Consider the following 14,047-nt stretch of genomic DNA (forward strand, 5'->3'; position numbering starts at 1 on the left):
TAGCCTCTGGGTTTACAAAGAACGGCTCAGCCAATTCTCTTACTAGTCAGAGGGGACAGCACTCAGAGGCTTTTCTGTATTTTGTCCCGGCCAGTCTTTTGTAAACTGAATTCAGTTATTCTCTATCACCCAATTTACTCTTAGCTGCTCTAAGGATGTAGGTAGCTTCTCTGTTGCCCAGCTCAGCAGCTCATTATGCTAAATGGAACAAAAAATTCTGCCTTTAAAGAAAAACTCTTTTAAAAGACATAATTCAAATTTGAAGCACAGACATAGCCATCATGTATAATAATACATCACACAGATTACCATTTAATGTCAAATTAAGAAAATGTCATTTAGTTGCTTCAGCATGTGTGTGTGTGTCTACATATATATGCATGAGCTGTGTGGCTCCAAAGCTTTCTTCTGAATTTGAGCTAAAGAACTGATTATAGTATTTGGATTTTTCTCTTTAATACTTGAAATTACTCTGCTGTCAGAAGCCTTTTTGGCATCTATGGAGTTGGATGCAAGAGAACGTGCCAGGAGAAGAAGGGAAAACAAAGTCTTAGCAGATGGTAACTGTCAGTCTTCACTTTTCAAGAACGGGGATGATTCGTGCTAGAAAGATCATGAGTGTGCCTGCTGATCTTTGAGGACAGCGAGATTCCCAGTGAGGGGGTTTGTAACGGGCCAGAGGCAGTGGAACCCGGCCAGGCAGAAACGAGTGGTGTCGGTCCCTGTCTCTGCCGCAACAGGCAGGGAGTGGGACCGAGCCCTGTCAGCCGCCCCCACCAGACCTCTTTCCAAAGCATCTGGATGGACTTAGCAGAGCAGACCAAGCGTCAGGAGTGGTCCTGGGACAGTAGGGAGGGACAGAAGGGGGAGGTACCCTGGGCTGACCTGAGGAACAGATGAAAAAGTGAAAACGGAAATGAAACAGGAAAACAAAGGTGTGAGAAGGGAGAGGAGAGATGGAGGGAGGGGGAGACAGGGGTTGTGTGTGGCGGGGGCGGCGCATGTGCAGGATGTCTCCGGCCCTTGTGCACCCCCCAGCGGTGTGCGTGCTGCAGGTCTGAACACGTCCACGTGTGCTAGCAAGTGACTTGTCAGGCCCTGTTTATGAGACATTCAGTGTGTAGACTTGGTCTTTGTGGCCCGCTTGGAGAGATTCCGAGTTTTGTGCCAGAAACATTTGCTTTTTCTGAGAAGCTCCTTGGGCAACTTGGGACGGGTGTGAGGAAAAAGAGCCCTTAGGAAGTCTGATCGTGAAATGTCTGCGGAGAAGCAAGTGACAGACAGGTCTCCTTTGGACTGATGGAAGCTATGTCCTCCAAAGTAGAATTGCAAAGTCAGAGGAATAAAGTAGGCGAGAATTTTCCAGTGAGTGGGGAGACCTCACCTGTGCGACTTCTGTTCCCCCAGCCCTAAAAGAAAAGGGGAATGAAGCCTTCGCCAGAGGGGACTATGAAGCAGCCATCGTGTGCTACAGCGAGGGTCTGGACAAGCTGAAGGACATGAAGGTGCTCTACACCAACAGGGCCCAGGTCAGTGAGCCAACACTGTGTCCGTGCTGTTTTCTCAGGGGACAGTAGCCACGGAACTTGTGAAAGCAAACATGAGACTGATGGTAGCCGTGGTGTGCCTGTCAGTGTTTAGCTGCCGACTGTGGTTGGGGGCTAGTGGGAGTCGATCTGTAGGGACCATTTGCCACTGTCCGTGGTGTCAGCGCTCTCGCCATGGTCCAGTTTCAAGCCACCAACTTGCAGTGGTGGGAGGAGGACTTGGGAAGAGCTGCACACAACCAGCCCTGTGCGTGGTCTGAGTCAGCTCGCACACATCACTGAGGGCAAAGCGTGAAGGAAACCACCTCTGAGAACTGCTCCTGCTGTCGCTGGGTTTGGCCAGACCCCATTGCTGGTAGGCTTACTCATTGTATCGGTCCCTGTAGAAGTAAGATTCCGTGCCCCAGGTCGGCTGGACAGCTGATGGGCTTAGACCCAGTTTCTCAGAAATGCTGAGTTTCCGAACTCCCTCATCTCTCCATTTTATATTACAGAGAAGCTCAATTTCGTGGAACACCAGGTCAAAACCATCACGCAGTTGTTTATAATCTCCTAGTTAATGAAGGGATGAGGTTGATAGTTCTCAGGTGCAACAAAACATCACGTATGGCCTTATCATTAAAAGCCCTTGAGCCTGTGTGTGGCCAAGCTCCCTGTTGCTTAGACCTGGAAAAGTGGCAGCTCCTTGGGCATGATTATCTGATGGTCAGAAGATGTCAGCAGGACCTGTGCAAGCTGCACTTGACACCGTGTCATTGACGGGAAGAGCCCTCATCAGCACCAATTTCTGTAACTTGGGATCAAGGATGTCCTGCTGTGGGAGTTTGAGGAAGAATGTCGAAAGCAAGAAACTGGACGTTTGGAGGCCAAAAGGTCCAGGGAGTGATGGTGATTTAATGATAAATAAATCCAAGCACAGAGTAACCTCAATAGTTCAGCGGTTTGGGTAAATCAGACTAGAGTTGAGCGCCACTTACTTGGTTCTGTTTCTGGAGAAAAATCTAGTGGAGTTAAGAAATTGGTAAATCCAATGTCCAGAGGTTGGCCTAGCGGTGTACATGTCATCACCCTAATGAGATTCATTGACTTCCCCTCCCCCATGCTTTATTTATAATAGATGATTAATAAATTCTTGTTAAGTTACATAACACTGGGGCAACAATAAGTATTTAAGGGAATTAAGTTTCTTTTGACACTTTGAAAGAAGCGTTCAAATGCAAGAAATTAACATAATAATAATAATTCCTTTTTACTTTTTACCAGATTTGGTCTCCAAAACATTTACCTATTGATGCTTTTTCAGTCTTGTTACTTTGAAGTTATTTGAAAGTAGTAAAACTGACTTGCTTTTAAAATGTTATGTAATTCAGACTTATATCTAATTCATATGGCCCGTACCCCAACCCATCTAAATTAGTTACATTTTTACTGTACTCAAGTTTCAGCAGCACTTTGATTAGGTTCTGGAGAATCACATTAAGAATGGGTGTGGAGGCGCGCCTGGGTGGCTCAGTGGGTTAAAGCCTCTGCCTTCCGCTCAGGTCATGATCCCAGGGTCCTGGGATCGAGTCCCGCATCCGGCTCTCTGCTCATCAGGGAGCCTGCTTCCTCCTCTCTCTCTCTCTCTCTCTGCCTGTCTCTCTGCCTACTTGTGATCTCTGTCTGTCAAATAAATAAATAAAATCTTTAAAAAAAAAAAAAAAAAGAATGGGTGTGGATAGGGACACCTGAATGGCTCAGTCGGTTAAGCATCTACCTTTGGTTTAGGTTGTGATCCCAGAGTCTGGGATCGAGTCCCACATGAGGCTTATTGCTCAGCAGGATGCCTGCTTCTCCCTCTGCCTGCTACTCCACCTGCTTGTGCTCTCTCTCTCTGACACATAAATAAAATAAAATCTTAAAAAAAAAAAAAAAAAAGAAAGGAACGGGTGTGGATAAAAATAAGCTAAATGTAGTGAAAAGCTTTGGGAGAGTAATTCTTCCCAGCTTTCCCGAAGAGAAAGCTTATTCAGAGACAAATAAATACAAAATGTGCTGCCTGGTGTTACGAACCACCAAATCACCATTGACTATTTTTAAAATGCCTCCCCTGTTTGCATGCAGCATTAGAAAACACTTAATAAGGACCCTGTGAATTGAGTGTTGCTACTTGCTAGAGGAAAAAAACTACCCTTTCATCGCTCTGTTTTTCTCCTGGGGTTAATGTTATGATCAATAGATTGCTGGTGTAATTTAGAAAAATCAGGCATTTAATTGCCATTTGAAAAAGAGTTCTTTTTAAAATGTGGAAAAGCAGAAGAGAACAGGGAATTTATAGGGTGTTGAATCCGAGCCTTAAAAAAAGAAAAAGGAAAAAAGAAAAGAATAAGTAAAGGCTGTGTAGAGAAACTGTTGAAGCCCATGTATGCATTTTCAGTCTGTATGTCTCCTGAATAACAATGTCACGAAATTGTGGCTCCGTTTGCCTAAAAGGATGCTAGTCTCCTCCTCACATCCTCTGACTTTCAAATGAAACCCCAAGCCCCGAGGGAAAGGATGGTGCTTTATAGACCAGACAGTTCAAAACATCGTCCTCTTCAATTAGTACAGAACCTGAGTTAATGAAAGCACCACAGGGCAGCTTTTCTTTCTTGGAAGGACTTGGACTTGGTTAGCCCACTAGTGCCAGCTCCCTCCTCGGTTGGGATGAATGCTTACATCCCTCATGAGTCACCACACTGACCCTGTGATTGGCTTGATCATGTAAATATCTCTGCAGAGTTACAGATAAGAATGTCACCCTGCCCTGGGACAGTTTTGCTCAGGGACAAACCTACACATGAATCAGCTCTAGGTGGGGTGACTGATGAGGACTCTGGGAAAACCTCTTATCCTCCAGGTGCCTCGTTTTCCTTTTTTACACCAGGTGTGATCATTGCCGCTTCCCGAGAACTTTCCAACAGAAGAGTGCTTAAAGCCTGTTTAGTTCAACTTGATACGTTATTCACCGCCTATTGTGACCAGTCATTCATTCGGAAGTGGAGTAGCCAGTGCGTTTGCTGGGACACAGCCCTCCCTTACTTTCTGTGCCATGAGGCCTTCAGTGTAGATTGGGTGGATCCCAGCATCCGGAGTCAAGTCTTGATTTTCAAGATGTCCACCCCACTCTAGGGGATCCCAAAAAAGGTCCCCAGAGCTTTTGGCACCGATGGATCGTAGTGATGGTCTGACTCTTAAATGTCAGCCCATCACCCATTTTGCTTTCTTCTTGCTGTACTTATGAGGAAGGAAGCAGAACTTTATCTTTTTTGAGTAACCACTTTATTGAGATGCAATTGACATAACATGCATTTCGCCCATTTAAATATACAATTCATTTTTTTTTTTTAGTATATTCACAGAGCTGTGCAACCGTTGCCATAACCAGTTCTAAAACATTTTCATGATCCCAAAAAGAAACCGCATACCCTTTAAGTAGTGCCACCTTCCCCCAGTCCTTGTTCACCCCTACCCTCAGTATTGGGCAACCACCTATCGACTTTCTGTCTCCATACATTTGCCTGTCCGGGACATTTCATATAAATGAAGTCATGTGGAATTTTTCCTTTTGTCTGGCTTCTTTCTTGCAACATGCTTCCCAGGCTCACCCATGCTGTAGGGTTTACCCGTGCTTCATTCCTTTTTATGACCAACTAATACACCACTGCAGGATGGACCCTGTCTTATTTATCCATTCATCAGTTGATGGACGTTTGAACTGTTTCTGTTTTTGGCTTTTGTGAATAATGCTGCTGTGAGCATTTGCCCAGAAGTTTTTATGTGCGCGAATGTGTGCCCCGAAGAGTGGCTTGATCGTAGGGCTGCTCTGTGTTTAACTCTTTCAAGAACCGCCAGACTGTCTACCACAGTGGCCACACCACTCTACGCTCCCACCAGCTGTGTCTGCGGGTTCGGATTTTTCAGCACTCTCTCCAACGCTTACTGTCATCTTTTTGATTCCCTTTGTCATTTGATTTCCTTCTGGAACATCCGCAGTGGGATAGACCCTAGAAACCAGCTCTTCCTTTGTAGAGGGATTTAATGTGCTAGGTATTTTCTTTGGCCTTTCCAGATCCTTCTGTGCCCTGGGGGACTGACCTCTGTGGACCTGTCCCCTGACTTCCCGGCTCCCTAACTTGCGTTTGGACTCAGCCAGTGAGATCAGAAGGAAGGAAGAAAGTGAGAGTGAGGGCACTCATTCTCCCACCTGCAACTCTCCTAAAGGCCCCAGCTCCCGCTCGGCAGTGCCGTTCAGAAAGCTGTGGCTCGTCCTGCCCCTTTAGGTCTGGCAGCAGTACTGGCTGTCCATGGTCGCCAGCCCTGGGCTTCGGTAACCTTCCCGCAGATTGCCGCAGAATTACATATAAATATAGCCCTTTGTGTCATTCTAGGCTTATCTAAAACTCGGGGACTACCAAAAGGCAGTCGTGGATTGCGAGTGGGCTCTGAAGGTAAGAAGGGATCCTCTTCCACGGGACGGAGTTGGGCTCGCCGGGGGTCTGGGTCCTGAAGTGAATGCGGGAGAGTGGCCAGTGGTTGGTGGCAGGCCGGGGTCTGAGCTCTGCTGTCCGGCCCCGACCTTCCTTATCTCTAGTGGGGGCCCGTGGTGTAGCTGTGAAGGTCACGGCGACCGAGCTCATAGTGAGGACTGCGGAGAAGTAGCTGTTCATGCTGCGTTTTCAGGGTTTGCACTGCAAGGGCTCACCGTTCACAGCATTCTGGCCACCCCTCCTTCCTTATTCCCTCCTGAGAGGGTGAGCAAGGGAAACTGGGCTGAACTGGAAACTCACCTTTACTAATAATGGTCTATAAAAAATTCCAAAACGGACATATGGGGTGCGTGATTTCTTTATCCCTTAGGAGACACAGAATGTCCACAAATCCCGTCTCATCACATCGTTACATTCTTAAAGCTACAACAACTGCCCCAGCCCATGAGATCGGGCTCTTCACAGCCCCAGCATAGGCCCCCACCTGCTTTGTCACTTGATGTGATCTGCTGTGTTCTCTACCACCATTCTGTAAGAGAAGAGAGAGGCAAGGGCGTTTTCCCACGATTACAGCGCAAGCCACGGTTTGCTGCATGCTGGCCACAAGCCTTACGACATGCTAGTCTGTTCTCTTCAGTACCACAATTATCCTTGTTTTTCTGGCAAGGAAACCGAGCCTCAGAGATTAAGTAAGCTGTGCAGAATCATGTAGCTAACGTTGGTCGAAACGTAAGCCAGTGCTCTACATTGCCTGCCCTGTACAGCTTCTCCACTGGATCCTGAAAGCCCCACAACCCTGCGTGTGGACCTTGTTCCTTCTGTGGGAGAAACCAGAGCTCCTGGTGCGGTGTCCAGGAGTATCTGTTCTGATCTGAAAAGGACCAAGAGGAGGTCACGCTGTTTCATGCGGATTAGGATAACCCACTGGCCTAGTCCCAGTTGTTAAATGAAGCACAATGTAATAATTAACGACACCAAAGCAAAGGAGGCCCAACAAAGCTGACGTTCGAGAACTCTGACACTTGGCAGCCAGTCTTGTGAGATGCCGGTGAGGCTCCCTGTCGAAGAGGCTTGGGTAATGAGTTGGAGCCATAGGGGAAAATGCAGAAGGAGCTCTCAACACTAGCAATGGTTGGCTCTGTGTCAAAGCCGTGATGTAGAAGTTTCACTCTTTTTAAAAGTAATACATCAATAACGCACGTCAGTGTATTCATTATTAATAGTCTTCGTACTTTCATGCCAATTTAATATTTTTGACACTTTTGAATGCGTGGAGACAAGCTCATGCGATGGTATTTCAAGACTGATGCTCCTCGTCAGGGAAGATAAGGCGGCGAAGCTGGCTTCAGTTAGGATCAGAATCTTCCTTTGTGGGCAGAGCTCTCTCTGCACGACATAATCCATCTTTCTCTGAAAACAGGACTCCTTTTAAGGGGGTCTGGGGCTCACCTGAGAAAGCCTTTGTGAGTGTTGACCTGTGACCCGAGGAGACAGGTCGGGCAGTGAGACATGCATCCAGGCCCCCTGCGTCAGCATCCGAGGGGGGCCGAGTCCCAGCGATGCCCCCTCACCATGACACATAGTGGCTTGGACAGGGCTCTGAGACCACCGGCTGCCCCCAGCGTAACCCGATGCTCTGCCCACGAAGGACCAGTGGGCGTTTGACTTTCATGGGCCTCTGCTCTGGCCTTTCCTTTCCCTTGGCCCATTCCCTTCTTGCCCTCTTGACCTCATCGTTTGCGGATTCTCCAGGGCTCACTCCCCGGCTCCCTGCATGCCTTCTCTCTACAGCTTCTCCCTCGGAGCTCTCGTCTCCTCTCCAGGGTCCACCTGGCCCTCAGACCCCCTTCCCTGTCTCCACCTCCCGGGGCCCCAGGGGTGCACATCAGCTGCCTCCCGCAGGCCCCCATTTGACTGTCTGGGCCCACTGGAACCACGCTGCGTCTCCCTTCTCCCCTCCACCTTCCCTGCCCCCTGCCCTGACTTAACCTCTTTCTGTTAATGACACACGTTGTCTTCCGGTACCAGACCCAAACCTGTGACCTGACATCCTCCTCCCGTCGTCCTCCTTTAGCGACTGTCTGTGACCCAGCTCTGGCATCCGCGCTTGCCTCGCACCGCCACCACACTGAGGCTCGTCCCTCATTCCGTGGGACTGCTTCGCTTCTCTCACTTGTCCCCCTGCCTCTCCGCCTCGAGTCGGCTCTGCACGCTGCCTTCAGAGCAACTTTCCTGTGCGCCCTGCTGTTCACCGCCCTCCCCCAGGCTGGCATCCAGGGCCTCCGTGTGGAACAACTGTCTGGCTCACCCCTTCCAGCCGGACCCACCCCTACCCCGATGCTTGCCCTCGGCCTGGCCGGAAGCCCCCTGTCCTCTCCCATCCCCCGGCCTTGCTCTGCCCATGCTCCCTCCTTCCTTCTCTCTTCACCTCTTCATAGCCGGGAAGACCCAGCTCAAATGCCTCATCTGCCTGCCCTTTGTGAAGCCATGCTGCCTCACCGTGGATTTCCCTCTCCTCAACTTCTAGAGCACTTTTCTGAGGAACAGTTGCTGTAGTTCGAGGCCTCTGGGACCTGGAGTCAGATGGCCAGATTTTAAACCCCACCCCTGCCGCTCCAGCCTCTAGTTTCCTCACCTGTACGATGGGGATAATAATCGCGTGGACTCCACAGAGCTGTTAGAAGGCGAAGCGGAGATAACCCGTACGAACCGCCTGGCAAGGACCGGATGATGCGGTCCTCTTGTCATCACTGCCTTTCCCTTGGCAGCACGTCAGGAAAAGATGCTCACGAGGACGCACCTGTGAAGGCCTCTCCACATACAACAGTCCCCTCTGCCTCTTCCGTCACCTCCTGTCATTTCTTTCAGTCGTCCCCTTTGCTCTTCAGGCCCATGTCCCACTTCTGGGGAGAAGCCAGCCAGGAATTCACCCAGGAGTGCTTAGAATCTTCAACTTGCACTCTAGGCCCCGGGGAGGGTATCCTTGGCACGATGCCTCACACATAAAAGGGTTCGACTAATTAACTGGATGTTAGAAGTTGTAGTTGGCATCTTTGTTCCATCTCTCCAGAGTTGTAATAATTAGGGGTAGGCAGGTGCAGGGGCCCCTGTGCAAAGGCGGTGGCCTCACATAAGTTCCGATCCTGCCTTCTGATGGGGGCTTCCCTCCTGATCAAGTGACAAGAACATAAGTTCTCGGGATATGCATGCGGTTTATTTCAGGGGAGGAACTTGCCAGGCCCACTAAGACGTCACGGTCACCTCAGCTGTTGACCCAGAGTGGACATCGTCTCTTCTAATAAACCAGCGGTCCTCAAGCCTGCCTGCGTGCCTGCCTCTCCTGGGGGGCTTACAAAATTATTGCTGCCTGGGCCCTACCCCAGAAGATAATTTTTAATGGGCACAGGGTTCAGCGTGGCCTCGCGGGTTCTGATAAGCATCCCCAGTGATTCTAATGTTTGGGTGAGGTCAAGAGCTCTTCTAAAGTAAGGGTTTCTGGTTTGTCTCCTGATTGAGTCTCATTAAATGGAAGTGAAGACCGGCAAGGATTGTTAATTAATTTGATACAGAGCTTGCTTGTGCATCCAGGCTCCTCACAGGCTTCAATTAGTTTGGCCACAGAGGTACAGAAAAGTTCTCACTGTCAACCCTAATAGCTGTCCTGACAACCCGCGTTCTGCCTTCTCTCTACTTAGCTGGGCAGTTAGGGGAGTGGCTCATGACTTCAGACCTTCTGAAACATCTGATCAGTCATTCTCTTTCATGCAGTGTGATGAAAAATGCACAAAAGCCTATTTCCACATGGGAAAAGCCCACCTGGCCCTGAAGAACTACAGTGTGGTAAGTGCTGAGAGGAGCGAACACGCGATCACAGAGCAAGGCCTCAGATCTCCTCAGAGAAGAACCACATTCCTCCAAAGCAAATTAGATACTAGGCCACCTTCTAGGATTTTCTGAGGTGGCTCTCACAGTCTTTGAATTGGGAAGGACGTTGGGTGTCCTCCAGGACAGCCCCACCTGCCCGAGAATCCCTTCTGCCGTGTCTCGGACCAGTGTTCTGTCGGCGACCAGTGTTCTGTCGGCCCGGGAGGAGCGTCTCTGGAGAGACTAACACAAAATTCACTCCTAATCTCATCACCCCAGAGTAACCGTGTAGCTGTATTTACGCACTAAGCTGTTCTATATTGTTAACAGCAGCTTTGTTGAGATCCCCGATTCACACACCAAACAGTTCATCTGCGGGAAATACACAGTTCAGTGGGTTTTCCTGTATTCAGAGACGTGCAGCCCTCACCGCACTCAGCTTTAGAACATTTTTGTCCCCCCAAAAGCCCTATTCCCACTGGTAGTACTCCCCTTCTTTCCACCCCGCCTCAACCCGGGCATCCGCTAATCAACCTCTGTGTGTTCTAGACTCTTCTTATAAGTAGAATTATACGACATGCTGTCTTTTGTGGCTCTCTCTTTCACTTAGTGTAATGTTTTAGGGGTCCTCCATGTTGTAGCATCTAACAGTACCTTGTTCCTTTTATTGCTGGGTAATATTCCATTGTATCGATAATCTACATTTTATTTAACCCTTCCTCGGTTGGCGAACATGAGGGCTATTATGAATATCCACGTACAAGGTTTTGTGTGGAGATATGTGCACAGTCCACCTGAGGATGTACGAGGGACTGCTGAGGCCTATGGTAATCGTGTGTTTAACCTTCGGAGGACCTGCCAGAGGGTTTCCCCAAGTGGCTGCACCATTTTCATGCCCATCAGCCGTACGTGCTTTCAGTTTCTCGACATCCTGAGCGATACTCTTATCTCTTCTTGATTACAGCCATCCTAGTGCGTGTGAAGCTTAACTCCTTGTTTGGATTTGCATTTCCTTGATGGCTAATTATGTGGAGTCTGTTTTCTTGTGGCTTGTTGGCCCTTTATATATCCTCTTTGGAGAAAGGTCTCTTCAGATCCTTTGCCTATTTTTTAGGTTATTTGCATTTTTATATTTTATTTTTACTCGGTTATTTGCATTTTTATATTAAGTAAACAGTACTTTATATGTTTTGGATGCAGGCCCCTTATTCGACAAGTGATTTTCAAATATTTCCTTTCACTCTCTATGTTGTCCTTTCACTTTCTTGACTGTGTCCTTTGTAACACAAAAAAAAATTGTTTAATTTTGATGAAGGCTAAATTATTTATTTTTTCCTTTGATTGCTTATATTTTTGGTGTCATATCTTAGAAATCATTGTCTAATCCAAGATTTACTTCTGTGTCTGATTCTCTGTATGGCTTTAGCTCTTATATTTAGATCTCTGAACCACTTTGAGTTAATTTTTATGGTGTGAGAAAGGGCTGTAATTTCATTCTTTTGTATGTGGATATTCAGTGTGCCCAGAACCGTTTGTTAAAATGACTGTTCTCCCATTGAATAATTTTGGCACCTTTGTCAAAAATCAGTTGATCATAAATGCATGTGCTTATTCCTGGACTCTCAGTTTTATTCCATTGATTGATATGTCTGTTCTTATGCCTATCCCACATTGTCCTGAGTCCTATAGCTTTGTAGTAAATTTTGAAATGAGGAAGTAAAATGTGAGTCTTCTAACTTTGCTCTACCTTTTCAAGATTGTTTTAGTTATCCTAGGTCCCTTGAATTACCATACAAATTTTAGGATCAGCTTGTCAATTTCTGCAAAGAAGCCAGATGGAATTTCAATGGGGATTTCATTAAATCTGTAGGTCAATTTAGGGAGTATTGCCATCTTAATAATATTAAGCTTTCTAATCCATGAACATGGAATATCTTTCCACTGATAAGACACTATTTTTTTTAATTGCCTCCTATTATACATTCAAAGATTATTTTTTGGTGGATTTAAATCTAAACGTAATACAGGCCTATTGTACTAAGGTCAAATAGTAGAACCCTCCCCTCTCCACCAAATTCTATCCACTTATTCATTCATTCAGGTAACTAATTCACTCAGCGAATATGTATGCATACTTTCTACATTTCTGGCACTGCCCTAGACAATAAGAGTACTGTAGCAAACCAGGCAAAATCCTTGACTTAATGGAAGTTACATTCTGGAGTAGCAGTGGCTGGGAGACAGGAACCACTTAAGTAGGTGTGTAGTATGTTGGTTCGTGAAAAGTGTTATTGAGAAAATGAAATCAGGAAGCAGCAAAGGTGAGGTCAGTTTTATATAGAGCTGTCAGGGAAGGCCTCCCTGCAGGAAGGGAGGGAGTGAGGTGAGCAAGTCACGTAGGAGTGGTCCAGTCAGAGGGTCAGCTAGAGCAGAGTGACAGGTGGTGAGGTCAGGCAGACGATGGCAGTACGGGAGGGACTGATTCCCTGCAACCCCACAGGCTTTGGAAGTACTTTGGCTTTTACTCTGAGTGAGCTGGGAGCTATTGGAGGGTTTTGAGTGAGGGAATGAAATGATGTGACTCATATTTTCAAGGTCACATTGATGTGACTCATATTTTCACTGCTGCATTGAGAATATATCTTGACATAGTAAGCAAAGAACAGAGAACTAGTTAGAAGGCTATTACAATAGACTTTCCAAGTGAGGTGTAATGATGGCTCGAACCAGGTTGGTGTTGAGGGAGGTGGTGGGAAATGTTGGGATTCCAGATATATACCAACAGGGAAGCCAACAGGAGTTGCTGATGGACTAGATCTGGGGTTCCAAAGAAGTTGCATACAGGTTCACTGCCCTCATCCTTTTGGGCTACCCTAAGAACTACCAGACACCAGGTGGCTTAAACAGCAAACATTTTAATTCTCACAGTTCAGGAGGTTGGAAAGTCCAAGATGAAGACACCAGCAGGCTGGTGTGTGTTGAGAACCGCTTCCTGTTCATACACAGCCAGAAGGCTAAAGAGAGGTCCCTGGGGTCTCTTTGATAAGGACACAAGTCTCACTCAAGAGAACTGCACCCCAATGACCTAATCACCTCCCAGAAGCCCCACCTCCAAGAACGTCACATTGGGGTTAGGGTTCAACATAGAAGTTTGGGGGGGACACAGTCTATAGCAGTTACCGTGTTTGCTCTGCGTACCTCTGTCCCGTGACACCAGTCTGTGTTATGTCATGTTTTCTCTTCCATTCATTTCTTAATCCTGATCTTCTGGATGAGCCTGGAGCTTTCAAGACAGCTCAGAGCCCATTTTCTTCTGTGCTTGTTTTTCTCAGTGACTGGGTAGAATTCTTCATACCCCTGAGACAGTACTGCCCAAAACCTACTAACATGCCCTACGAGCTGCAGTCTTCTTTTTTTTTTCCCAGAAATTTTCCAGCAGTCTCCTCAGGGAGAGGCCCTCACTCTTAGGTTTTCTTGCAAGTCTTACATGGCCAGTGAGTGGACCCCTTAGGGACTCTCTTTGCAGCCCTGTGTGTATAAGTAGACACTTCTCTTTTCCTGTTCCCAAAAGTCTCTGTCAACAGTGTCTCCATCTTCATTTCTCTCCCTGCTCCTTGTGGGCATATCTGACAAGTAGCCTCCTGTCCTCTCTCGGTGCAAGCAAAATTTCTAAATTTTGCAATCACCTCAGGATTATTCCTCTACCAGCCAGGCACAATCAATGAAATTCGGGACTGAATGTTTTTCCATCACAGCTGGACCTGACAACACTATTTTTTTTTTTTTTTTACCAAGTCCTGCAAGAACGCCTCTTGCCCCACAGAACCAGAGAAGCTTAAACAAAATGCCAACCGCATGCTGCGTTCCCATGCCTGCCTCCTACGCTGGGAGCAGGAGAAGGCCAGGAGGAAATAATGAAGCCCAGCCCTGTGGCGCCTGGTGTCTTTCTTATAATCACCTTCACCCCCTGACTACTCTTCAAGGTCTTGTCTCTTTTTTCCAGGCTAGAGAGTGTTATCAGAAGATCTCAGAAATAAACCCCCAACTGCAGGCCCAGGTGAAAGGTGAGGCTGTTCCTACTGCTGTCCTACCTTTGAATTGCACTTTCGCTTTGTGCTCTGGCCCTGA

General features: G+C 47.4%; 1 protein-coding gene across 6 annotated transcripts in view; it reads left to right on the forward strand.

Annotated features, from left to right (window-relative positions):
* Window positions 1–14,047, forward strand: part of TTC12 (tetratricopeptide repeat domain 12) — a 42,039-nt gene that overhangs the window by 9,951 nt on the left and 18,041 nt on the right. For 4 of the 6 annotated variants that reach the window (XM_082682588.1, XM_082682593.1, XM_082682590.1 and 1 more), the window contains exons 5-9: window positions 483–560; window positions 1,408–1,529; window positions 5,957–6,016; window positions 9,824–9,895; window positions 13,923–13,983. In XM_082682588.1, coding sequence (XP_082538714.1) covers window positions 483–560; window positions 1,408–1,529; window positions 5,957–6,016; window positions 9,824–9,895; window positions 13,923–13,983 — 393 coding nt within the window. The remainder of the gene's footprint in view (window positions 1–482; window positions 561–1,407; window positions 1,530–5,956; window positions 6,017–9,823; window positions 9,896–13,922; window positions 13,984–14,047) is intronic. The other 2 variants (XM_082682591.1, XM_082682592.1) reach the window with 2 other exon arrangements.

The sequence above is a fragment of the Mustela nivalis genome, assembly GCF_964662115.1.
Source record: "Mustela nivalis genome assembly, chromosome: 9".
NCBI classification, from domain to species: domain Eukaryota; kingdom Metazoa; phylum Chordata; class Mammalia; order Carnivora; family Mustelidae; genus Mustela; species Mustela nivalis.